Source organism: Aricia agestis, chromosome 12 (genome assembly GCF_905147365.1).
Source record: "Aricia agestis chromosome 12, ilAriAges1.1, whole genome shotgun sequence".
NCBI lineage: Eukaryota > Metazoa > Arthropoda > Insecta > Lepidoptera > Lycaenidae > Aricia > Aricia agestis.
Window position 1 is genome coordinate 1288558 of NC_056417.1, and position 27936 is coordinate 1316493.

Below are 27936 nucleotides of genomic sequence, written 5' to 3' on the forward strand. Positions count from 1 at the left end.
GAACATTCAATTACTAGGCGAAGACGCGCGCCATTTTGCATTGTCATAGAGTAGTAGATTTCAGAGTGTAATGTAGGCAGAATACAGATCTATGATAAGACGACGATGAATGAAGTACTTACTCACGTAGACGAGTTTGTATTTTGGTAATATGTATTTAAAATATTACGTACATTACGTACGCATGTACATTATAATAATTTTATTATGGTACATATTTGAAAATATTTAAGTAATTTAAATAAGGTAATTAGCTATAGTGGACTATGGATCCATATTAATTATAAATTTTATAAAAAAGTGAATTTTTATTTTTATTTTATCCACTTACTCAAATAGATTCTGTATTCATTCGAGTGTAGGCACAAAACTTTGTCACTTCTGCGGTACTGATCACCGCCCCGCCTGCCACCCCGCTCATGCCTCAAGTGCGACATGTTTTTTGTTCGCAATAGCTGCTCTAGTACGTAGTACTTACTACCTCAGTGGATCAAAATGTTTTATTCCAATTACCCCGGTACTACTAGAGTCAATTTATTTTCTCACTTTTTGCCATCAGATTCTGTTAACATGTTAACAATTTTGTGTTAACAATTTAAGTATAAAATCATAGCCACAAAATAGCCTTACTTAAAACTAATTGAGCTAATATTCTTACTGCGAGGCTGATGACCGAATGTTGAAACGCTTTATTTCTGTCAGTGGCGTAGCTACCGCCGTATATGCCGTATCGTACGTACGTACGTACGTGGCCCCCGGGCCACGGGGAGCCCCAACGTGAGCAAAATTATTAATAACACCATTTTTGAAAGTTAAAAAAGGCAACCATACCTTAGGGCCCCCTAATATTTTTTATACGGGGCCCCGACAAGGCACGCTACGTTTCTGATTTCTGTGCCACTTAATTTGAGAAGCCATTAAGCATTCTGCCTCCAGCTTCGCTCTACCTTATTCAACTACATAATAATAATTAGGGTTAATTCAGACACAGGGTATGTGCGGTCTACGGATTCAAGATTCTACAATCTACATCAAGTGTATTTGCCAGCTAAAAAGAACTAATGAAAATGAGTATATTTTCTGTTCTATAATTTTGCCCTGAAGTATTCAATTTTTTTGAAGGTCAGTTATGCTACTAGGATCAATTTATTATAGTTACATCAAGGTAAGTAACTAAAATAATCGTATCAAAAATATTTCTTGGTACTAGAAATGTGAGTTGCTTTGGTTGCTTCTAATCCCTCCTTATTAATGGTACCTACTTGGTAACAAAACACTTGAATTACCTGCGGGGCTAAAATGGTCACATTTAGCAATTCCTGTAAATGTCAAATTAGTAAGAATTACTACTTACTAGACATGTCACATGAATTGCAAGCAGACTTGCATTTTGCGATAAAAAAAAAAGAACTATAATATGATTCTCCAAAGCGACCATCTTACCCTGTGTCCCTTACCCTGAATAACCTTAATCTAAATAAACTACCTATCCTATCATGTTCTCCTAGTACGGTCAACAAAGTATCTCCCGTTTGCCATTACTTATTATCTCGTAGGTATCATCGTCTATGATCTTGTACTTGTCCTGTCTGTAATGCTGCAGGTTGTGGAGGAACCTGATGGAGCTCTCTTCACGGATCTTGGTGATCACTGACGGGAGGTTCTTGGTGTTGGCTTCGGATGCCAGGGACGCGTAGTAACGCTCCTGTAAAGAAAGGTAGAAATAATTAGACTTCAGAAATCGGAATATTAATGCATCGGGAAGTATCTAATTTTTTCATAAACTAAATTTTTATAAAATGTTTTTTTTTTAATGAAATAAGGGGGCAAACGAGCAAGCGGGTCACCTGATGGAAAGCAACTTCCGTCGCCCATGGACACTCGCAGCATCAGAAGAGCTACAGGTGCGTTGCCAGCCTTTTAAGAGGGAATAGGGTAATAGGGGAGGGTAGCGAAGGGAAGGGAATAAGGTAGGGGATTGGGCCTCCGGTAAACTCACTCACTCACTCAGCGCAAGCGCTGTTTCACGCCGGTTTTACGGTGGAGAACGTGGTATTTCTCCGGTCGAGCCGGCCCATTCGTGCCGAAGCATGGCTGGAACGTATAAACTGTCTGAAATTATTAATTTAATCATCGTAAATAAGTAGTAATATTAAGTTAGGTGCCAATTTTGCAGTGGAGTCATCAGAACACCTGCTTTTGCTGTTTGACATGAAGGTACTTTGAGTCCCCCGATAAAGAAAATAGGATACTTTTTATCCCGGAAAAATGTACGGTTCCCGCGCGATAAACGAATTTCGGCGCAACGGAGTTGCGGGCGTCATCTGGTTACAAATTAAAACCATTTCAACTCTACTTGCCAACTGAACCCAACTAAAGACTATATAGCAAAAAGTGGCTATAAATACGTAGCGAGGTTGAACTAAGTAAATAAGCCGTAAATAGAGCAGAAGGCCGTGTCCATAATAAATCTTATATATCAGAGTCCTTATAAATAATATATTATTGATAATAATACGAGGATATAAATAAATGTCCCACCGCGCGCTGCCAGTTGACAATATCATTCGCTAGTATCGAGTCGCTGCCAGCGCGCTACACGATAACGAGAGCTCCTGCGATGTTATGTTATCCTGGTAACAATTATTATTGTGCTAATAATAATTATTAATTGTTAATAAATATTATTTATGTTTGTTGTTTTATTTGACTGTACGAGTACCATAAATCTATACTAATATTATAATTCTGCAGAGTTTGTTTGTTTGTTTGTTTGAACGCGCTAATCTCAGGAACTACTGGTTCGATTTGAAAAATTCTTTTACTGTTGGATAGCCCATTGATCGAGGAAGCCTATAATAGCCTTCCTCGATCAATGGGCTTCCTTGCCTATAGGCAACAGCTAGTAATTAATAATTAATTATTATAAACTAATATAAGTACTTTCTCCGAAACTTTTTGGAAAAGTCCACGGAGGAAACACACGGAGTATAGACCTGTAGGCCTAAGTATGAAACCGTTTAGAGACTCAAACAATCGATTGAGAATGTGCCGCGTCCTGCTCTAACAACGTCATTTCACGTTTGTTAGAGTAGGATGCGGCATTCTCGTTCGATTGTTTGAGTCTCTAAACTGTTTCGTGGTATGGCCCCTGACTGTTTTGGCGCGTGGCAAAATCAGAACAATGTCAAGCGAGAGATAGTTGTCCTGTCAAAGTCATCCACGCGCCAAAACATTTGTAAAGGTCATGTACCTATGAAGGTGGACCTTGAAGCGAAGGAGAAAAAGTTTCAGATGTTCGCGCGCTGATTCTGCCCGAGGTTTTTCCAAACGCTATACAGCTGAATACGCGCGCGTCTAAGCGCGCCATAAAGTGCCCGTATTTTCAGAAGAATTTATATTTTAACGAGCTTTTGCCCGCGGCTTCGCTCGCGTTAAGAAGTATTATTATATACAAACTTTCATTCCCTATTTTAATCCCTTGGGGTTGGAATTTATCAAAATCCTTTCTTAGCGGATGCCTACGTCATAACATCTACCTGCATGCCAAATTTCAGCCAGATCCGTCCAGTGGTTTGGGCTGTGCGTTGATAGATCACTATGTCAATCAGTCAGTCACCTTTGAGTTTTAAATATATATAGATAGTTTGCCAGTTACAATTCACATTAAATAATACCTTAAGAATTATAATGTAAAATCAAAATTTTAAATTCTTAATAAGTTGACACTAATTTTAGATCGTCTACATGAGGCCTACTGGCTAGTGGCTACCACCGCGCAGGTTCGGGAACCAACCCGGCGAGAAGAACCAGCGCGGGCGTAACAAACTCGCACGCACAAATTTTTCCACCTTTTTGGTAAAAGATGGCCCAGCCCAAGTTTTACCAAAAAAGGGGTAAAAATTTTTGGTGACCAAGGTGTAAGAAAACCAGAGGGTAGTACTAGTAATTTTGTAAATTGTAGTAAAGTCCTTAGCAACTGTATACTATCTAAACTAATAGACCCAATTCAATAATGAATTGAGAGCGATAGTATTTGATGTTATTAAGTCCAATAAGGCAATTATTGTGATGTATATTGGTCGCCCGGTAACCTCTGATAAGTTTATCGTCTCATTAGTTATAGCTGGCGTGTAATAATGCCCTATTGTAGACCTTAGCGAATAATAAACAAGTGACCAAGATATGTTTGGTATGAAAAATTAAATGAAATTACACAAACATGAATTACAAAATGCTAGGTTTCTATGGCATAAGAACTAGGTAGATTGTTTTTAGGCTCCAAAACCCTCTGCGCATTAAATATGAAAATATTTGCAGTTTTCATGAAAAGCAGTGAAAACCCCAATTAAATATTACGAGTGCCTATGTAGAATATAATATTACTTACAAGTTTCTTAAATGTTAAGGTATATGAGAAAAGTGTAATTATTAAGCTTATTAGTCAAATTAAAGTCTGGTAGTAAAAGAATTTCTTTCAATACACATGTTTAATAATAAAATAAAAATACAAAATAAAATGCGTTTATAATAAAAACAACTTTTTTGATTTTCCCCTGATCCTTTTCAATTATCATTTAGCTCTATGGATCACGTTTACGAACCTAGCGCCTTGAAGAAATAAAAAGAGTAAAAACGGTAGAGACCAAAGTCTAAAAGTTTTCTTAGCGACAAAAATTCTGCAGTTGATCTTATGTCCTTATTGATGGCTTGTTAAATCTGAGAAATATTTTGGTCTACAGCAGATATCACTTGTGCTCACATCAAATCCGTTATCATTCGAGATCGTGCTCTACCATTCTTTAGTCTAACCATTTGTGTTATGACATAATTCTGTAGTTTCCTCTAATTTTGTAGTATTCTCGTAGACTTTATCTTACTTATATTATTGCCTATTCAAATTCTCTCATACTTCAAGTCATGCACTGATTTTTATGGATTTTCTCCAATCTTTCATTTTGCCGGGGCCATCTGAATTCTAAATCGATTGTGATGTAGTTTCAAGATATTTCTTTGTTTAAGCGGTAACAGTTTTCTTATAGCAGCTCATCTTATGGACGATGTCGAAAGTTATTATATTTTTCCGGACTTACAAAGGCGGTTTTTTGTATTTTTGGTATTTCCGTTGTAATTCTTACAGGAGTAGCATATGAACTGGACTTCCAAAAGGCGGTTATTTTCTGTAGTTTTTATTTTAACAGGAGTAGCATATGAACTGGTGGTCATCCACCACCTTGTAAATATCGTTGCGGTAGTTCTGCAGGCTGTGGAGGAACTTGTCACTGCTGTGGTTGTGGATGGAGGTGAAGACTGGCGGCAGGGCGGACGCTCCGCTCTCGGTAGATAGGGACTCGTAGTATGCACCCTAGTGAGTGTTAGCGATTTCGCTAAGCATATTTATAAAGGAGGAAGTCGTAAGGATGACGTTTTTAATCGTCATCCTTACGAACCTTCTGTTTTGTGCTAAACTTTGGATCTACTCTACCTGAAATTTTGGAATTACTCTACCTATTCTGTACCCTGGTTTGCGCCTGATCCTTGGAAGTTGGATCCGGACATGTCGACATCATGCACATGTCGCCAAAAGCAGTTGAGAACCGCAGGGTGATCATCTTGCGTCGGTAATGTTAGTGCAACAGGTTATTGGCAGCAGACATAGTAAAATTTTCGCCTATTTGCATTTTTTCGCAAGATTCACATGACATCACCCTGCTGCTCTCTTGTATCGGTCACCATACAAACTGTCTCTAACTAATCCACAATGTTTCTGATATACTTTCTCAGGGCCCTGCATGTACGTCAGTCGCCATGAGTAGCCGCTCATGTTTCTCTTCTGTCTCTATCCCTATCCTGTATCCCTGGTACATACCTGGTCAGAGCCCTGCTGCAGGGCTCTGATCTTGCGGAGACTGACGTACTGCAGCAGTACGTCAGTTTCCGCAAGCACTATTCTCTCTCCTGTTTCTGACTCTCTATCTCTATCCCTTTCCTGTGTCCCTGGTACATACCTGGTCAGGTCCCATCATGTGCGCCTGTCGCCGCGAATAGCCGCGCGCCGCTCGTTCCTGCTTCTCGCTCTCCCAATGTTCTATCATTTCCACTTCACTCGGCAGCTTGAAAGTTCCGTTCATGGATCGCACGTAGTATCGCACCTGAAAATTACAATCATTTTAGTTACAGGCTACATTATCCTATATTATGTTTCACTGTAAAGTGAAACTCAATGTTTACATGATTTAGCAAGAAGTTGGTTAAGTTATTAACACAAGTTTCTTGAATTATTGACGGACTATCGAACTCTGAGAATTATAGCGAGTAATATTAATTAAGGATAATAATATAATGATTAATGAGTAATTGACATATATTAATATTAATTTAATTTATCGTGTATTGTTTAGGTTTAAGTTTTAGTTCACATTGTATTTTAATTCTTAATTCTTGACATTTCCCCTAAATGCGCGTGATAATCTTTTCATTATAATTAAATTTAAGGACATTTTAATATATATTATTATTTAATGATTTTAAGTAATAACTAAATTCTATTGACATTTCCTTAATTTTGTTATGTTGACGTGTAAAAATAATACTTTTAACAAACTATAATTTAATTAATTGTAAATGCTATTAATGTAATTTTGTATTTAATATTAATCAATTAAAATAATGTTTTGCTATTACATATAATAGGTATCCTGATAAATGCACGGAGAACTATATTAATTGTAAATGCTGTGTACACCTGTAATTAACTTTTGTTTTAGAATAAGTGGTATACTTGTAAAGAAATGATGTAATTTTGCAGCAATAAGTTGTTGGTGTATCAATTTAAATAAATAAATAAATAAAAAATAATATGGTTGAAAAAGACGTCACGAAAGTCGGAACATATCAAACTCTTTCTAGCCTTTTATTTTAACGTTTCCTATTTCGTGTCCTTATTTATTCGGAAACAGCTTGTGACGGATATTTACAAATAGAGCACCAATCAAAAAAATTCAAAATATTTATTTCTAAATAGGTTAACAAAGTTAACACTTTTAGAACGTCCACATGAGACGGTACTACGTACGGTCTTCATATAAGAGTCATCGTCACCAATATTTTATGTTTTGCAAGCATAGCTGCTATTGAAGTAGAACTCCGAGTGACTAGGCAAACATAACCCACCTGGAGGTCGAACATGGCGAACGCGCAGACGTAGTATGGCACGCCGATGAAGCACATGGTGGGGTGTCGGATGTTCACGAGGTGCTTGTACAGCGGCTCCACGCAGTTGTCCTGGACGGAGATCCCGCAGGATGGGTGCAGGAACGGGAAGTTGTACAGGTAACCTGGAGAGAGAATTACAAAAATCTCTTTAATATTTTCGGAGTGTCTATATGTGGAGAGTATATTCATGTCAAAAATCTTTGTTATTCTTTGATTGTATGGATGAGCTGAAGTAAAGTGTTGGAAACACACATCAACATTTAACACATCTAAAATTGCTCACAATGGAGCATAATAAGAAATCATGACACAAAGTTTAAAAGTTAATATAATTTGAAGCACTATAATACGGTTGGTCATAATAATGTCAAGATCAAAATTCAGTGTGTTCTTTGCCAGACGAATGACTGACAAGTCTGGCGAAATGAGTTCCAAAACCGACTTTTTCGAAGAATGGAGTTTCTATTTGTCATACTCCTATTATAAATTGTGAGTGTGTGTCTGACACTGTCTGTCTGTTGATTGTTTACCTTAAATCACTGAACCGATTTCCAAAGATTTGAATTTCGAGAATATGACCCGGTTCCTGCTCAATAAAAGAAATTGCGGGCATTATCTAATAGAGCTCGACAGGGCTTTAAATGAACGTGGCGAAAAAAGGAACTAACGGTGCCATCGTACAAAATCTCCAATTTTTGACAGTTCTCCTTTACCAGCGGAGGCCCCGCCCACGTTCATTTAAAGCCTTGTCGTACTTTAGCTAGAGTAGACATTAGGAAGTAAAATGCCCTCACCAGTGCACAGGAACACGACATCGATCTCCTCTTCTGTGCCATCGCGGAAGTAGGCGCGCCCTCCCTCAAGCCTCTCCACGTCGGGCCGCTGCACCAGGTTGTCCGGGAACACCGTCCGGGGGGTTTCCTGGAGGTGATAGGTATATTAGATAACTGACTACTAAAATCAACAAAATATCTCATCAAACCTAACCTATAAGATCAGTTTTTAATAGGCAGATGCCAGCCAACGGATTACAATTACTAACATTGAATTGATTTGTTCGACCAAATGACGGTGGTCCGTCAACTGATTATGAATCAATTTCTTTGATTCCGTTTGGATCATTTAGCTTCATGACACAGAATAGATAATAGTACTGTTCATGGTTTGGATGGAAGCCGGCCGGAATGATTGTTTTGTATTACGCTGGTAATTAAATCCTCTAAGCTGCCGTTCCATTAATGCGCGGCTGTGCTCACCTATGGCGTGCATTCTCAGAACGGACATACCCTTGGCATTAAAAGTACCTAATTGTTTATAACGAAGAAGAGTCTACTTCTGCACGATTGCTTAGGCTGGATCGAATATTTTCCCTTCAAATCCAATAGCGCAACTAATTACAGTAGCAGTACCTGGAGATGATGCGACAGCACGACCCTGGGCGTGACGGCGGTAATCTCCAGCGCGATGTCCATGCCGGAGGGGCCGGCGCCCACCACCAGCACGCGTTTGCCAGCGAACACCTCGGGCACGCGGTAGTCGTGGCTGTGCATCACGTCGCCTGGGGGAACATAGATGTTGAGGAGTTTTGTCGTAAATAAATGTCATATGTAAGGAAATTGAGTAATATGGCCTCACGCCGCGTTCAGTGACGGTGGCTCTTTTTATTGAAACTTGCGAGGTATGTAGCTGTAATTATTGTACAGAGCTCTAGAGTCAACGCAGTCTATACAAGAGCAGTCTACGTAACCAACTGGGAGTTGAGACGAAAGACCGACACCGGCGAGAGATCAGCTGATATGGACTTTTTACATGTCCATCGACCATGTCATGATGTTTTTCTTGTCAGACAATCAAGTGATCAGCATGACGTATTGTTCTAAGACATAACTAAACTTGGAAACAACGTTTTTCTCTCTCCACATCGAACCATCATGGATTGCGATACTACCTACGTCCTAACTCCTACAGCAATCATATCTACTCTACAATTTTACACATTATTAACCACTTGTTTTAGCCCAGCCGCACATTGTCCGAAATTTCTGATCAGAAACAGTTGAACGTCCGCGCTGTCTCTTACATTTTGTACTGAGCCGAGTGAGCTCGAACTCGCCGGAAGGATATTTCGGATAGTGTGTGGGGTGGCGGTCCGGCGAAATTGAACTGTTTCTGATCAGAATTTGGACAATGTGCGGCCGGGCTAAGTCCATTATAATTCATAGCCCAACGTAGTCCACACAACATTGCAATATCATGCGTCAAACTACCTTGAAACTCCTTCAGCCCTGGTATATTCGGTATGAACGGCGTGTTATAATGACCGTTGCAGACGAACACGTAGTCGTATTCCCTGGTCTCCAGGACTCCGGTCTCCAGACTCTTGTACGTCACCTCCCACACCTCCCCACTAGGGACCGGCTTGGGGATGATCAGCTGGACGTGGTGACGGAACTGGAAATGTGGAAAATTTGGTTAGTCACGGTAGTAAATAAAACGCGTTGAATATAACTTAGAAGATATCAAAATTTAGGACCCCGGATAGTAAATAATAACAATGTATTGAATTAAAGATGGTGTCTTTTAACAGTTTCGCACTATGTCCGAATCCGCTTCGAAATCGGGAAAAAACAAAGTGTACGGTCATTCGGCTTGAATAGGTCGGTACGAGTTATGACTGTGTGAAATTATAACCAACTGCAACCAATGTAACCTGGGTCAATTCAGACCGCAACGCGACCTTCTAGATCTGACTAGATGCATTTCTAAAGTATGGATTTGATAGATTTGCAAGTCTTCTCACGCAATTGAAGTCTGTCAAATTAGAACAAATTTAAAAAATATGCATCTACGGGTCGCAACTCGCATTGCGGCCTTAATTATTGACCCTCAAGCGTGAAAGAAATGACAGTTTTGCCTAGTAAGTAGACAGTAATTAACTTAAACTGTGGTGATAAAAATACTAAAACACACAATATGTAACTTTGCCAGTTAACATCCTCAAATGCAGACCAATGTGACTATATATGTCGTAGGATGATTTGATAAATCAAATTTTCGCGAAAATTCTAGGGATTTTTCGAAAACACGGATAATTAGATAATGGTGATAACATTTTTCAATTATCCTAAAAAAATTAGGTTTTTTGGGAAAACGAGAGTTGCCTTAGTAACATTGCACATTCTTAACGCTGATTGGCTTGATTTTTGCTTACTGGCCAACTCTTATTCTGATTGGTTACTATCTTTTCCTATGTATCTTTGAGGTAATACACCATAGAATTATAAAGGACAAAACTCAGAATTAGTTTCTGGTTCTGTTAAACTTTCAGTACTAATTTCACATATTATTCAACATTTATCGAGCAGCCTGCGTTTCCACTGAAGCGGAGCAGAGCGGAGCGGAGCTTAGCGGTGCCCGAATTGACCAATCGTGTTATTCCAGCGGAATGACAGCGAAGATTTCGAGCGTGGTGATTGGTCAAATCGGCACTGCTAAGCTCCGCTCGGCTTCAATGGAAAGCAGCCTAAATCAAGTCCACACAGTGCAAAGTTTTTTATTCATTGACAAGTAAATCACGCCATTCCACGTTGTATGATCATAGTATGCACATGATAAATATTCGTAAACAAGTTAACAATGTTGTAAATGCACTCGTTAACCGCTACACGGTACAGCAAAATAAGGAGAGATTATCGAAAATGTGAAGCGACCCGGAAAATTAAGGATAAAATACTTTAGGGGACCGGTTGGTCTCTCTAAGAGTTCACTAGAGGTCGGAGGAGTAAAGAGTAAAACTCGATTTACTGTGGTGAACTGAAGTGGTTTATTGAACAATCTGTGCGGTTTATACAGTGTGTAACAAAAATAAGTGATAATACTTTAGGGTATGTACGTGTTCCTTGTAGAGAGTTCACTGTGAAAGTAGCAGCGCTGAAAGACGAAATTTTTTTTTCACTTTTGTATGGACAAGGGCGCGAGCGTTACGAGTTTCCCCATACAAAAGTGAAAAAAAACCACCGGTTCGGGAACTAACCCGGCGAGAAGAACCGGCGTAAGAAACTCGCACTCTAAATCTATACTCTATACTTCTATACTAATATTATAAATGCGAAAGTATCTCTGTCTGTCTGTCTGTCTCGCTTTCACGCCAAAACTACCGAACCGATTGTAATGAAATTTTGTATACAGATAGTCTAAAGCCTGAGAAAGGACATAGGCTACTTTTTTTTACTGGAAAAAGGGTTGTAAGGTGGTGAAAATACAAAAATTTGTTGAAATTAAGTTAGTTCCCAAAATTCATACTAGATGGCGCCGTGCGTCTCTTACATCGCGCTAACGCTTGCCCAACATCTTTCTATAAGAGGTGGTATCATCATATATTACAGTTTAATTTTTTTTTCAATTGTTATTTCATAATACGTTATTTAATAAGTCAGTACTTTATATTATATACAGTGACGTAACCTTAAACCTATCAATGATAAATAGTTTATGGGTAAAGTTGTGTAATTGGGGGGCTAAATAAGCTTTAAAATTTGTAATATATAAATTTTAATTTTAAAAAATGAAATATTATGTGCACACTGCACAGCTGTTTTGATTTAAGGGGTACCAGGGTTTTTTTATAAAAGCTTTTGACACCAATTTTGTTGACATCGCGCGCTATAAACTGAAGTCCACGCGGACGAAGTCGCGGGCAACAGCTAGTAGTAAATAAGAAGGAAAGTATTAAAACGAAATTATATAATCTCTACTTTATAGTTTATCCAATCCAATTGACTGTTCTTAATGATCCGATTAATCTGAAGACTATAAAATGTAATTCAAGGAAAAAAATCATAGGATGGACAAGATGGAGTGACGATTATGTAATACAAATGTCTAGTCTCTAGCAATTTTTAAAGATATTTTTTAGATATTATTAATTTACACGTGCTATCCTATTGCACATTAGGGCCTGTTTCACCACTTTTTGATAAAGTGCCGAATAGACTATTCACAACTTTTTTGACAGATTCTCCATATTTGATCTGTAAAGTTAATTGGTAGATAGCCCATTCGTCACTTATCAGGAAGTGGTGAAACAGGCCCTGAAACTTCTTCAAAGCCTCCGGGCAATACTATAAGTTACAATTAATGGTGTTGTACAGCCTTGATGCTGCTGCGTACTAAGTTGAGGGATGTTTAAGAGCTACTCACTTTGATATGCGGCGTGACGTCATGCTTGTCGGCATACAGCTGGAGGAAGGCGAGCATGTCCTTTGCTGGGAGGTACGACTTGTCCGACTCCGGGATCGGGAAGTCAGGAAAACCCATGATCTCTTTGGGGAGATTTGTTCTGGAATTGAAATAATTCATTATGTTTAAAAAACAATCTGCTTTAACCGACTTTTGTTAACCTAAATTCAGTGAAACCAGAAGGAAGTATGTAGATATAGTAATTATTGTCATGGATGTGTGTATGAATGTTTCGTTGGGCTTGTAGCGCACAAACCCAGCGATCAGAAAAAAGTGTCTATCGATTCGAATCTAAAGAATCGTCACATTTCAAATAATGCACAAACGAAAACTTACTTATTATTTTGTTAAAAAGGCTATATTCGCTATAATGTTGCCAAAATGTCTTTGCAAAGTTGAGAAAAGGCAGAAGGCCCTACTCCAATTTGATCATGGGCAATTAAAAGACAAATATGCCTCAACACTGGACATAAGTTCGTAAGCGCTTGTACATTGATCATGGCCCAATCTGAAAAAGCCGCATTTTCTTCTGATTAGGTATATTTTTGGTTTGGAAAAAATGTAGAAGTTTTTTTCCAATCGCGTTTGATAATAAACTTAACGTCACAATCGATTGGTTCTGGAACAGTACCAATAAACAACAAATACATCTTCTATACGTTACTGCTGCCCTGATAACCCCTGACACCAATAGCACTAGGAAAACAGCTTAGCCGTCTTATTAAATCAATAATAATTGTTTTAACAATAAACAAATTGTTTGCGCAAATTAATAAATTGTTTTTGATATCATCAACACGTAAATTGACGTTATAATTCCGTAAACAAATTGAAGACAAAAACATTTTTGCTAAACGTAAAGGCAATTTAAAACAATCCTTTAGGCTTTAAGGACATTTTGGCCGAGAAGTCGCGACTTTTCAAGTTGGCGGCGTTAGTTCTAACTTCTACTTTTACCGTCATCTTGAAAATGTCACTTCAGCTATTGAGCGTTGAGACACTGCATTTGTCCACAAATATTAAATGTCTCTCACAGTTACATAATCCTCACCTCAAACTCTTATACATGCTGGTGTGTATCGGTAACCCGAAGTCGTCGTATCCCACCGTCTCTGTGTACACCCAGGTGCCTCCCACCTGTGCGGATTGTTCCAGCACGTCCACGGTGACTCCAGGCTCACAGAGCAGATGGCGGGCCGCGCACAAACCCGCCGCGCCCGCGCCGACCACGCATACGCGCACTGTAGGTGACCAGGAGAACATGATTAGTTTGGGGGATTTGATGGTAGAAAAAATACAGGACAAAAGGCTACTCAGGCATTTAGACTGCGTTTCCACTATGTATTTTTGAGAACTTGTTGAGAACCAATAGAATCGCTTCATTGACGTGAGCTTGCCGTGACATCGCTCAGTGCGGTGATGCTATTGGATCATAAAAACACATTCCTCGCAACACATCTCTGGTGGAAACGCAGCCTTAGGTGGTTAAAACCTAAAAAGCATCAATGATTTAAGGCGACAGTGGTCTTTGGTGGTGAAATAGTCGGTTAAAAAGCATCAAGGTAGGAAAGCTACTATAGACTTTCGTCTTGGATATTTTCATTTAGTTTTCATTTCAAGGCAGATCTCCACGTTGGCCCAATGATAGTTACCATGATTGCGAAGCTGTCTATAGCGCAATCGAAGTCAATTATGGACAATTAAAAATGCTCATCTATACGTTTGTAACTTATTGGTTTGAGCCTACAGAAGATAAGAGGCTGCATAAGATGACAGGATATCAAAATGTTATATTATACTTTTGATTCGGCGGTTTTTACTTCGATGCATAGTCCATACCTACCAAATTAATATAAAACGTCTATTGCTAGACATAATAAAAATTCTACATACTTAATGAATAAACACTACTTAATGGTTATAGGAAATGGACTTAAGGCCTAGTGACTTTATTAGGTTCTAGTTGCCATATAAGTGAGCATGTTACTTCCTTGATCAGTTCTAGTTGTTATCATTAGGGCATGAGCTGCCTAGGTCATGTCTGGTAAACAACCTGTTTGTTGACACCTTACATCATACTGTCATCTCCCCTGTGTCACTTTATTATCACGGATCACCCTTTATGTCTCTAGGCCCACTTACGCAGATCTGGGTTAAAGTTAACCCCGGATTAAACGTTATCTCTTTCGTAAAATATATGAAGAATGTAAGAGACAACACACTATTTAACCTGGTATTAACTAATGCTAATGCTAAAGCTAATGAAGTATTCAGGAGCGAGAATACCTAAAACCAATCTAAATACCCTGTATCTTGTCCACACACAAGAGGAGAAAGCAGCCCTCACTAATACAGGCTATGGATTGGGAACGGACTCTCGCGTCCTCACAATCCATGAAGCTCAGGGATTAACGAGTCCCTCGGTGATCATCATACAGACCAAGTCCCGAAAGCTGGCAATCCATGACAGCGTTCCTCATGCAGTTGTAGCCATATCCCGGCACACTAACACCTGTGTCTATTACACTGACACTGATGGAGACGCTGTGGCAAGCTTCATAAAAAGAGCCACGGAGGTGTCAACCGAACACATAAGAGATTATAATATAAAAATGGCTATAAAAGACAGGAACGATAAAGTCCTAAGCCACATGGCGGGTAGATTCGACACAGAACGATGTCTTTTTAACAACCTAGAAACTCCACCCAGCTTGAGTGACCCCTCTCCACCAAGCCAATGTCACAACATCTAAAGGCAAAGGGTGGAGCAGCATAAAATCTAAGGAAATCGGAAAATGTCGGATCTACTGGCCGCCACACCGACTGGGACCTCACCGTTCAAAACATTAATATTATTATTATGCAATTTATAAAACAATAAATGTATATATTTACTAGCTGTTGCCCGCGACTTCGTCCGCGTGGACTTCAGTTTATAGCGCGCGATGTCAACAAAATTGGTGTCAAAAGCTTTTATAAAAAAACCCTGGTACCCATTAAATCAATACAGCTGTGCAGTGTGCAAACAATAAGTACTTCATTTTTGTATGTTAAACTTTATATATTATGCCAAATTTTAAAGCTTATTTAGCCCCCCAATTACACAACTTTACCCATAAACTATTTATCATTGATAGGCTTAGCCCCAATTTCACCAACGTCTGTTAGTGTTAACAGCTTGTTAAAATATCCTGTCTTCTCTTTCATTCATATGAAAAACGAAACAGCTAACGTGATACTAATTCGAGCATTAACTTTAACAGTCGTTGGTGAAATTTGGTATTAAGGTTACGTCACTGCCTGCACAGATAAAGTACTGAGTTATTTAATACCGTAGAATAGATATAACAATCGAAAAAAATCGAGACTTAAATGTAAGATGATACCACCTCTTATAGAAAGACTTTTGAGCAAGCGTCAGCGCGATGTAGAAGACGCACGGCGCCATCTATTATGAATTTTTTGAACAAATTTACGACCCTTACAACCCTTTTTCCAGTAAAAAAGTAGCCCATGTCCTTTCTCAGGCTTTAGACTATCAGTATACAAAATTTCATTACAATCGGTTCGGTAGTTTTGGCGTTTGGCGTGAAAGCGAGACTGACAGACAGAGATACTTTCGCATTCATAATATTAGTACAGATTATGTGCACACTGCACAGCTGTTTTTGGGTATTTTGATTAATTAAGAGGATTCCACACCGCCCTTTTTTCCATACAAACGTTGTCCCCTGTTTCCTCCCTAGATAATGCTAGTAGAGTTATATTCTATCTATATATCTACGGCCACTAATACAATGTCCCTATGTTTTTTTTTTTTTTTTTTCATAATTTAATTATTAAATAAGATATGAACGTTCAAAAACCCAAAAAATGGCCAGATTTTCCACTGTGTTCAAACGTCCAGAAAACAGATTTGGCTAGATAATACAAAAAAAGCAAAACATAGGAACACAGCTCAAGCCTTTTTTTAATCTTTAATGAAAAAAGTACTTAAATCGGTTAAGTTTTGGAGAAGGAATCAGGGGACAACGAATCGTTGATTTTCTGGATTTTCTGCAGTTGTCTCTATCGCGTTCTGCGATATAGGCTTGAGGTAAGGGAGACAGCTATAGATATTACACGTACTTTTTTTTCATTTCTCTAGCCGCTGTTGTATCCTCTTAAGGGCCGCGCTACACCGGAATGGCAGCGGCGAGGCAAGCACTTTCAGCGCTGCCATTCCAGTGTAGCGTGCTGCGCGGCCCTAAGAGGGGTACCACTTACCAGGGTTTTAAAAAGTTTTTAAATTTGACACAAATTTTGTTGACACCGCGCGCTATAAACTAAAGTCCACGCGGACGAAGTCGCGGGCAACAGCTAGTTATGAATAAAAACAATAATATATAATAAAGTAGGTATGATTAGTTCTGTTATAATAATGAAGTAAAAAAATAAAGCGCCATCTGTTTTCATATATTAGAATTAAAATGTTGATTGCTGATTGCATTGATATATTTTCTGGATGGAATATAGGCCAACACAACACACTCGAACTCCTTAGAAATGCAGTAGGAGTTCTATAAGATAAGATAGATTGATTATTATTATAGCAAGTGATAACATTATTAAACATAATATTCTAACGTATTAAAAACTATAAACAAAAACATAACAACTAAAAAGTATGATTAGTTCTATGTTACAACGAAGTAAAAAAAAGCGCCATCTGTTGAATCGTATTAGAACTAAAATGTTCATTGCATCGCGTCGATATATTTCTGGATTTTTTATAATATTACACATAAAATATATTTAAGATTTTTGAAATATTATTTTAATACACATCCAAGACCCAGGATTCAGGAACATTAAAAACTTTTTGTTCCGCCTGCGGGACTCGAACCCAGGACCCCCGGGATGAGCGCTGGTCACGCGCAATGCGAAGTAATTTTCATCGATATTTTCATGGAAATAAGATATTTTCCCACATCAAAATGTAGCCTATGTCCTTTCTCAGACTCTAGAATAACTGTGTACAAAATTTCATTGCAATCGGTTCAGTAGTTTTGGCGTGAAAGCGAGACAGACAGGCAGACAGACAGACAGACAGACAGAGATACTTTCGCAGTATATTTCGCAGTATTTATAAGTCGCGGGCAACAGCTAGTTATGAATAAAAACAATAATATACTTATAATAAAGTAGGTATGATTAGTTCTGTTATAATAATGAAGTAAAAAAATAAAGCGCCATCTGTTTTCATATATTAGAATTAAAATGTTGATTGCTGATTGCATTGATATATTTTCTGGATGGAATATAGGCCAACACAACACACTCGAACTCCTTAGAAATGCAGTAGGAGTTCTATAAGATAAGATAGATTGATTATTATTATAGCAAGTGATAATATTATTAAACATAATATTCTAACGTATTAAAAACTATAAACAAAAACATAATAACTAATAAGTATGATTAGTTCTATGTAACAACGAAGTAAAAAAAAGCGCCATCTGTTGAATCGTATTAGAACTAAAATGTTCATTGCATCGCGTCGATATATTTCTGGATTTTTTATAATATTATACATAAAATATATTTAAGATTTTTGAAATATTATTTTAATACACATCCAAGACCCAGGAACATTGAAAACTTTTTGTTCCGCCTGCGGGACTCGAACCCAGGACCCCCGGGATGAGCGCTGGCCACGCGCAATGCGAAGTAATTTTCATCGATATTTTCATGGAAATAAGATATTTTCCCACATCAAAATGTAGCCTATGTCCTTTCTCAGACTCTAGAATAACTGTGTACAAAATTTCATTGCAATCGGTTCAGTAGTTTTGGCGTGAAAGCGAGACAGACAGACAGACAGACAGACAGACAGACAGACAGACAGACAGAGATACTTTCGCATTTATAATATTAGTATAGATTTATTATATGTATAACATATTATACTCTATTCTATTAAATATACATATACACATATATATATAAAAAAAATAAAATAAAAAAAAAAAAAAAGTGTCCATGGCGTGATGGACCACAATTAATTAAAATTCATAATATTATTTCAATTATCCTTGGTGCGAAAAATCTAAATAATAAAATAACAAAAAAAGGATATGGACGAACAGTCTATAGACGGCCCCAATTTTATAATTAAAAAAAAAAAAAAAACCTGGTATTAACTTTAACCTGGATGTGAGCAAGTGGACCTTAGTATCACCCCTTATGTTTAACAACAGTTTAAGGAAGTAAGAACTGTCAATAAGACATTCCGGTAATTAGAATCCATTTCATCAGTGAAATGGATTCCATTGCTCAGCATACCCAAAATTTGAACAAAGTACCCCAATATTATTATACTTTTCAGAAGAGACGCACAGTGCAAGTACGTCATTATAACTGTTATTAATGATGCTGTTATGAGTTCACATCTTGTGAGCTTAATTTGTTTCTTGTCCAGAAATACGCGGGGGTCCCCCCCCTCCCTCCCCCCCGGAAAATTAAGAGTTTTTTATTGATTCATTCAATTTATTTACTTATAAAAATAAACAATATTAAATAATATTGCAGTAAATACCAGTCGATAAAAGGTTACGTCCGTGTGACGACGAGTGCAGGTTCAATGCCGGGAGATAGCACACATAAACATGCGGGATGATACTAGTCTTTCAGCGCTGCTACTTTTACAGTTACAGTGAAGTGAATAAGAGCCACATGTCATATTACATATACACACCTTAAAAGTAAATAATTAGTAATTACCACTTAGTTTTGTTAAACGCTATAATATTATAACATAGTATTTCCCAAAGTGGGCGATAACGGCCCCTTGTGGGCGCTGAAGGTCTAAAGGAGGGCGATGTAGGACCCAGAAAAAAAATGGAGGGGTTGTGTCGATGCATTTTAAATTGAAACAATGGGGGGCGTTAAAACATAATTTGTTCTCAAAGTGGGCAGTAGACAAAATAAGTTTGAGAACCCATGTTATAGCATAACCCTCCTTTAGATAATTACTAGCTGACCCGGCAAACGTTGTTTTGCCATATAAATAATTCCAAAAATTAAAAAAAAAATTAAGGGTGAAAAACCCTTATTACTTAGGGGCTACGAATAATAAAAACTAAGGAATCGTAACTCCCATACTATTACCGTTTTAAAGTTGGTTCCTTTTGATCTGTCATGTAACATGTCAGCCCAGTACCGCTCAAGGTCACCTAAATATTGAAAATGTATTGAAATGTGTACCTAAGGTACACTTTTTTGACAAGTATTGTGGAGCATGTATTTTGACGGAGTTACTTTTCCTTATAGTTTTTATTATTCGTAGCTTAGGGGTATGAAAAATAGATGTTGGCCGATTTTCAGACCTACTCAATATGCTCACAAAATTTCATGAGAATCGGTCAAGCCGTTTCGGAGGAGTACGGGAACGAAAGAACGAAGATTAAGATCCATTGATTGTCATTTGCAATTCGTATAGTGTCCGTCGTAAATTGTAAAATATCTGATTTCAATCAAAACTTTCAATAAAACAATTTATAGATCTAATATACCAGTACTCTGTAGCATTGCTGTTGCAAGATATATAATCACCATGCTTTTGAATATAATATCAGAAGACTAGGCAAGTATGCGAGTGCAAAAAATCTGCAAATTGAGTCTACAGATATTTTGAGAGGATTTTACCCCGAATGACATAAAAAGATGGCCACTATTGCAATTTGAACAAATATGGAGAGTGGAGACATCAATAATAGTCTATGTAGAGTTCCCTACGAAGAGTTACTACCATAGAAAAGTTGGATGCTATGATGCCAAATTCAGACACACTGTATACACACAGAGACAGACAAACAGATCCACAGCGAGATAACATTATGTACTTCAAACTTATAAATCCCCCCTTTTTGTCAGGTGTTGAAAGCTCTAGTTTTAGTGCTAAGTAGTAATCTATTATTTTATCTTCGTTTTAATTAATTCGCTTCATTAACAAAATAAGACCACGCGAAATATTTAGTTCAATGATCTCAATAATTAAGCAACACTTAATTATCGTTGTAGACAGTAGTATGGTAGACGATGATAATAATTGATAACGTAGAACCGTGATTCATTCTTGTTAGTTCCATATCAAATTCAGTTGAACATAGTTATAATAAGGGCATTTATTGCGCGGAACAGAAAAAATATGCATTTTCAGGTCATGCAACTTGCTATTTTTTCCTTATGAGTAGGTAGTATTCAGGTGCATATCGTTAAAATATTCATTTATGTCAACCAATTACCTTTCAAATATTCTAATTATCTGCTACCTACGCAGCGACACGAGGTATATTAGGCAATAGGCTAATAACCCTTTTGCAATATATAATTTGAATATGCATTAACTGTGATTTAATAACAACATACATTTTAGAACTTTAGAACATGCAATTCCAAAACTGCGCTAAACGGAAAAAAACAATTATTTTAGTATAAAAAAAAGTTGAGATGTTTCAAGATTTCTGAAAAAAGGTCAGAAGTAAGGAACATAAATTCACAAGAATAAAATATTTATGTTTAAATAAACGTTCCACGCGGCTTCGCCAGCGTAAATTAGGAATTTTACAGACAAATTAGCCCACAAAAAACAGCCTTTGATCCTTCACGTGGTCTACTTTTTATCTGTGCCAAATACTACGAATAATAAAAACTAAGGAAAAGTAACTCCGTCAAAAAACATGCTCCACAATACTTGTCAAAAAAGTGTACCTTAGGGGAAATTAGATTATCATATACTATATTGGATCCGAGATCATTGAGTCAATGATATTGGATAATGTAATATAGACATATGATTCATTTCTTCCTTGATCATAGATTTTTGACATTTGCCGAGAGATTGGATCCAATACGGTCATAGAAATAGGTGTTGCCAGTTATTTAATATAAAAAAGAGTTTTTAATTTCTTGTTCGTTAATATGTTGCAAATAATGTAATGTAACTATTTTTCTAATTATATACTTGGATAATCTTGCTGAAAGAACAAAAAGCAAGCCATATTAAAAATGACGATGTCTTTTGACAAATCGAATTCTCTGAGATCTAGTAACCCTGACGTCAATACCTGTCAGCGTTAGCGCTCTCCATTGGCTATTGAAACCACATATGACGTAAAATAGGATCAATGAAATATGATAATGTAATATGTAGATATGATCAAATGATCATATATATTGGATCCTATATAGGCTGACGTAACATGACAGATCAAAAGGAACAAAATTTAAAACTATGGGAGTTACGATTCCTTAGTTTTATTATTCGTAGGCCAAATAACAAAAAAATTAGAGATGTGCCGACTAGTCGCCGACTAGTCGGTAAAGCCGACTATCCGGCCACTTTCGTAGTCGGCGACTAGTCGGCGAATAGTCGGCAAAAGCGCCGACTATCCTTTTTAACCGACTTCCAAAAAGGAGGAGTTTATATGTTCGGCTGTGGAGTTTTTTTTTTTTTTTATTGGAATTACATTAAAGAAAAACCTTGATTATTTATGTGTTAATATCACACTTAACCAGTCTTATACATTTTAAAATTAGGTAAATGAAGTGTTACTGAAATTACTCGTACTCGCTAGTAAAGAAATATAAGTATCATGTCACGATCCAACACATTCGCAGGCGGCGTGTGTGAGCGAATCAGCAGTAAAAAAGCGTTACGGAAACTTCCGAAACCATGATCGGCTTGAACGACTAGTCGGCCGATTAGTCGGCTTCTTTGCAGCTTACTAATCGGCCAGTCGGCTAGTCGGCCAAAGTCATGATCGGCACATCTCTAATAAAAATTGTTCCTGTAGTTCGTGAGATAAGCCCTTTCAAAAAATAATTTTCCCGATTTTTTCCACATTTTTCTCTGTTTATTTGTTCCTTAGTCTTAGGGCCTTTTTCACCACTTCCTGATAAAGTGTCGGATAGGTTATTCACAACTTTTTTGACAGATTCTCCATATTCTATCTGTGAAGTTAGGTGGTGGATAGCCTATTTAGCACTTATCAGGAAGTGATGAAACAGGCCCTTAGAGTGATAAATTATAATTATTATAGCCTATATAGCCTTCCTCGATAAATGAACTATCTAACACTAAAAAAAAAAAAAAAAACACTGAAATAATTTTTCAAATCAGACCAGTAGTAGCTCCTGAGATTAGCGCGTACTAACAAACAAACAAACTCTTCGGCTTTATATTAGTTAAACATAGATTTTTACCAAATTTTTATTACTGAGACTTCGATGTCTGTCGGTCTGTCTGTCTCCAGGTATCACGAACCGAAAAGCTAGACAGATTGTGTGTTTCTGTTGCCGCCATATTTTTAATTTGCAATAAAAATAAAAATTTCGTGCATTATTTTATGGGTGCAGAATTAATAAAATTAATTTATAAACTTACTTGTCAAAAATAAAAATAAAATAAAATTCCAAAAATTTCTCGAAACAAAATCACTGCACTGCACAGAACTGACACCAGGCTTGCAGAGGTGAGGTGGAGTGTGACGTTTGATAGCAAATGATTGGCTCCGATCACCGCGACGCTTTATGTACTCCCGTGGAGTAATCAATGATTTTCTACTAGATATATAATATTATGATATACTTATCATTACAGCAAATAGGCCATACAGCATACTTTCAACTCGTAGATCATGTGATTAATTTAAATATTTTGCTAGAGAAGGCGATTTTGGGTAAAATAAGCTACAATAGTAAAAATAAAACAGTTAAATTAACTACGGTTAATTTTAACTATTCTATACTTACAAAATAGTTAAAATTTAAGTACAGTTAAGTTAAACAGATTGACATGAAATTAATTTTTGACGTAGCACTGCGTTCAGGGCATATTCAAAACGTTGGTCCATGATGAATTACCATTCAGACTGTAAACCTGTGTCATACTCACAATCTACGTTCACAATAATTGGCAATTATCATTCATCATCAAATAAAATCATTTAATATGCCTCTCCACACGTTTGTAATAGTTTGATTTGGTTCATCATGGACCAAACAAGCAAACACGGCATACATGTAGAGTAGGAGCTGGGCACGGAATTTCTCTACAATTAATTTGTTATCTTTTAATAGTCTTCTTTCTCCGATATCTTTCGACATTGACTTGAGAGATCGACCGCGGCTCGTAAACAAAATAAGTACTATAATATTTTCTGATTTACCTAGAAAAAAAAAACAAAGAACTCTCGAAAAATATTCCCTATTGTCGAATTTAAGCTAACGAAGCTTAAAAACACTCAGAATGGCTCCAAGTGATTAGTATCATTTTTTTATTATGTAATAAATAAAAAAGGATATGGGCGAATAGCCCATAGACGGCCCCACGTCTATAGGCTATTCGCCCATATCTTTTTTTGCTATCTTATATAGGTTTTTCGCACCAAGGATAATTATTGAGGATAGGATAGGATGATTAGTATCATTAGTAGACTACTTCAGCTTTCAACTAGCTACTCCTTTAGCAATCCTTTACCCGATTATCGAGTAAAGGAAGGCTTTAATTTAACAAACCACTGCCGGTGATAGTCTACACCACGATCACGCTCAGATATGTTACTGTCCATGTTTGCTACGTTAGAAAATATATTTGATCTGCCAAATATCTTTTCTGAAATGACAGGTACCATCGAGGAAATTGATTCTAGGCAGTTGACAGACCAACGTCATTCGGTCAGATCATGCCAATTCAATGATTGTGATCTGTCCGGTGGGTTTGACGTAACGCGACTAAACTACGTAGGTCCCCCATCTGCCTAGGAATCAACTTCTCTGATAGTCCAAAGTACGTAGTTCCCCACGCCCTAGATCTACTCTACCATTTTTTTTAACTCTTGCCCTGATAATGAATATTAATGTCAAATTAACTTTAACTTAACTGTATAAATTATTTAAAGTATGATGTTAAAATTTGTGGTTACGAAAGTAGCGAAGTTCGAATCTGATGAAATCAAAAGGGTCGCTTGCGTTAGCGACAGAGCAGGACGGAGATATAAACAAACGCCCTCTCGCTCTGTGCTATGCAGTTTGTCTATCAATAGATCAATCCCTTCGACCACTAATATACGTGATCGAAGATCAATCCACATAATATTACGCCCGCAGCCCGTAACTCCGTTGCGCCAAAACTCATTTATTATATTTTTAAGGGTTAGCAAAACGAGGAGAGTGGCTAGTAAGCACAGAACACTTAGGGCCCGTTTCACCACTGACTGATCAAGTGCCGGATAGGCTATCCACAACTTTTTTGACAGATTCTCCATACTCTATCTATCAAGTTAAGTGGTGGATAGCTTATCCGGCACTTATCAGGAAGTGGTGAAACAGGCCCTTATACTCCTACCGGAGCTAGTAAGAGTTAACCTCTAACTCAATGATAATAAGTATTGATAACTGATAAGTGATAACGCACAGAAGTAGTGCCGTAAATAGCTCCTTTTTTGCGTCCCGCGCCAGCTTCTATAGTTGCACCCTTGTTTTTTAACCGACTTTCAAAAAGGAGGTTATATGTTCATCTCTGGGGCGCAGCGGGAACTTATCAGGAGCAAACTGAAAAAGTAAGAGACCTGCCAGCGGGACTAAAATGGTCACATAGCAATTCCTCTCAATCAATTTAGCAAATGAATTGTCAAAACTGTCAAACTGACAAATGTCAAATTAGTACGAATTAATGAATTTCAACTTGCAAGCAGACTTGCATTTTGCCATTTTAAAAAAGTGAATCATATTATTATTCATTATAATATGAAAACCAAAGCGACCATTTTAGCCCCGCTGGTCTTTCCATTCTTGCGTCCCCCAGAGTCTACGCCCTGTGCCTGGGCACCGGTGGCACCGCCCTATTTACGGCACTGCTCAGAAGCTTGACTTTTGAACTATATTTTGGTTTTCCCAGTATCACTGAATTTTTCGAGTTTTCCTACATTTCCTACATTTTTAGGGTTCCGTACCTCAAAAGGAAAAAACGGAACCCTTATAGGATCACTTTGTTGTCCGTCTGTCCGTCCGTCCGTCTGTCAAGACCCTTTTTCTCAGGAACGCGTGGAGGTATGAAGCTGAAATTTGTATCAATTACTCAGGTCTACTGTCCCTTGAAGCTGTAAAAAAATCAAACTTCTAAGCCAACGCAATCAAAAGATACAGCCGTTTATGCCGCAAATTTTCGACACTTGCAAGGGAATCAAAACCTACAGGGTGCTTCCCGTGAACTCAGAATCTTGAAATTTGGTACGAAGCAACGTCTTATAGCATAGATAAAGGAAAAATTACGAAAACCATAAATTTTTAGTTACATCACATAATATATATTTTTTTAATAATTTTAAACTTACTACCCATTTCCTCATAAACGCGTAGAGGTATTAAATTGAAATTCATACCAAATACTCAGGTCTATAATACCTTTAAGCTGTCGGAACCCTCGGTGCGCGAGTCCGACTCGCACTTGGCCGGTTTTTTTAAACAGGCTCGAGAAACAAACATTGTGATAATATAACCACCGCCCACAGAGTATAGACACTATAGAAATTAGAAGTTAACCTTATCGATGCTTTGATGTTTACACCCTAGCTGAGACCTCTAAATATAGTCTAGATCGCACAAGCAACCCGTTACTTTTAATAACTAGCTATTTGACCGAGCTTCGCTCGGTATTCGATAAACCACGAATAAAATGACATTTTCTAAAAATGATTTCTAGCTAGATCGATTTATCGCCCCCGAAACCCTCTATATACTAAATTTCATGAAAATCGTTGGAGCCGATTCAGAGATTCCAATTAATTATACTAAGGTCCACTTGTACAGACCCAGGTTAAAGGTAATACTGGGTTAAATAGTGTGTTGTCTCTTACATTCTTCATATAATATGTTACGAAAGAGATGACGTTTAATCCGGGGTTAACTTTAACCCAGATCTGCGCAAGTGGGCCTTACAAGAATTGCTCGTCTAGAGATATAAGCAGTAAAAGCAATATTTGCTTCGTATATCGTATGTCTACTAGAAAATTACTAACTAGCAAAATAGACAGTTCTTGTGAACTAGTTAACATTTTATTTTGTTATCTATCTCTGTATGATGAAATCTCAGAAGCGACTTGCATGAATGGCCGAAGGTGAGTTACGTTGGCATGCATAGATGCATAGTAAACATAATGTCAACTAATGATCATCAGCCTCTCGCGTCTCTGTGATCCTAGTCCTTCTTTCTCTACGTGTGTAAGTTTGTGTGTATATTTTTAGGGTGGCCAAGAGCATCTGATGCAAAATATGATCAACCGTCGCCACACGAATATTATTCATTTATTTATTTGATTCCAATATTTTGCGAAAGATGCAAATACATGAAGTATTTGCGTGGTATTTGCATCTTTCTCAAAATTATTTACCTAGCTGTATCTCAATGAAATACGTCATGTTAAATTAATAAAATTATTACCTCAGATATTTATATAATACGAGCTTTTGCCCGCGGCTTCGCTCGCATTAAGAAGTATTATTATACTTTCATCCCCTATTTGAACCCCTTGGGGTTCGAATTTATCAAAATCCTTTCTTAGCGGATGCCTACGTCATAACATCTACCTGCATGCCAAATTTCAGCCCGATCCGTCCAGTGGTTTAGGCTGTGCGTTGATAGATCACTATGTCAATCAGTAAGTCAGTCACCTTTGAGTTTTATATAATATATAGATTATAATGCCGTCCCGGCAAACGTTGTTTTGCCGTATAAAGTATTTCACCCATATTATTTTATTGAATATGTACCTATCAGCACATAACACATGTATCATGTATGGCTAATGGCACCATGGCAACGTCCATCGCTATCCCGTCGCACAAATAATGGTCGCCGTCAGTTTCGAGTTGCAATAATTTACTATTATTTATTTAACAAATGCACTGATCAATATAAAAAGTAGATGTCCGATTCTCCACCCTAGCCGATAATATGCTCGCTAAGATTCACGAAAATCGGTCGAGCCGTTTCAGAGGAGTTCAACCACGCACACCGTGACACGAGAATTTTATATTAGAGAAGTGTATCTTTTTTCATTCATAGATTCCTATCTAGTTGATAAGCTTATAAGATAAATCGTCTAAATTGTATAATATTGTAATATCAGTTAGGGCCTAGATTCTAGATTATTAAGATAGCTTGATGATAGCTTATCCACATTAACAAGCTTAAAAAAAGTTAGTTATCACTTATCACTAACATCGGTCGTATTTGTTTACATTTCTATTTTCTAGTAAACCATGAAGTTATACTTTGTTTTAGCTTCGTGTAGTAAACAGACAACATTATTACGTCATACGTGGAATGCGGATGACGTTATAAAAGATTGCACTGTGTGATAGAGAAAGATGCAAGATGCAACTTTATAAGTGACTTCTGTTGATTTAAGAGGGAAAGCGGGTGCAGTTGAATTTAAACGA

General features: G+C 37.4%; 1 protein-coding gene and 2 long non-coding RNA genes across 3 annotated transcripts; 2 read left to right on the forward strand and 1 right to left on the reverse strand.

The window, feature by feature from the left end:
• The first annotated feature begins 398 nt into the window (after positions 1-398).
• LOC121732450 lies at positions 399-5664 on the forward strand. The gene is made up of 3 exons (XR_006036377.1): positions 399-485; positions 1905-1908; positions 5654-5664. It is a non-coding gene; the product is annotated as an uncharacterized LOC121732450 (long non-coding RNA).
• On the reverse strand, positions 1388-23011 carry LOC121732449 (senecionine N-oxygenase-like). The gene is made up of 9 exons (XM_042122326.1): positions 22880-23011; positions 13505-13694; positions 12415-12553; positions 9483-9666; positions 8625-8773; positions 8010-8136; positions 7174-7337; positions 6009-6152; positions 1388-1705 (listed from the first exon to the last, which is right to left on the reverse strand). Coding segments are annotated over exons 1-9 (1290 nt in total). The 5' UTR covers positions 22881-23011; the 3' UTR covers positions 1388-1513.
• On the forward strand, positions 13824-27936 carry LOC121732451. Its single transcript, XR_006036378.1, has 3 exons — positions 13824-13934; positions 15717-15718; positions 27923-27936. It is a non-coding gene; the product is annotated as an uncharacterized LOC121732451 (long non-coding RNA).

Excerpts from the sequence above, each read along its gene's own strand:
- LOC121732449 (XM_042122326.1), bottom strand. Across the intron at positions 9,667-12,414 it reads ACGTCACGCCGCATATCAAA|TTCCGTCACCACGTCCAGCT; the intron begins GTGAGTAGCTCT and ends CCACATTTCCAG. Across the intron at positions 8,137-8,624 it reads TGCTGTCGCATCATCTCCAG|GAAACCCCCCGGACGGTGTT; the intron begins GTACTGCTACTG and ends TATCACCTCCAG.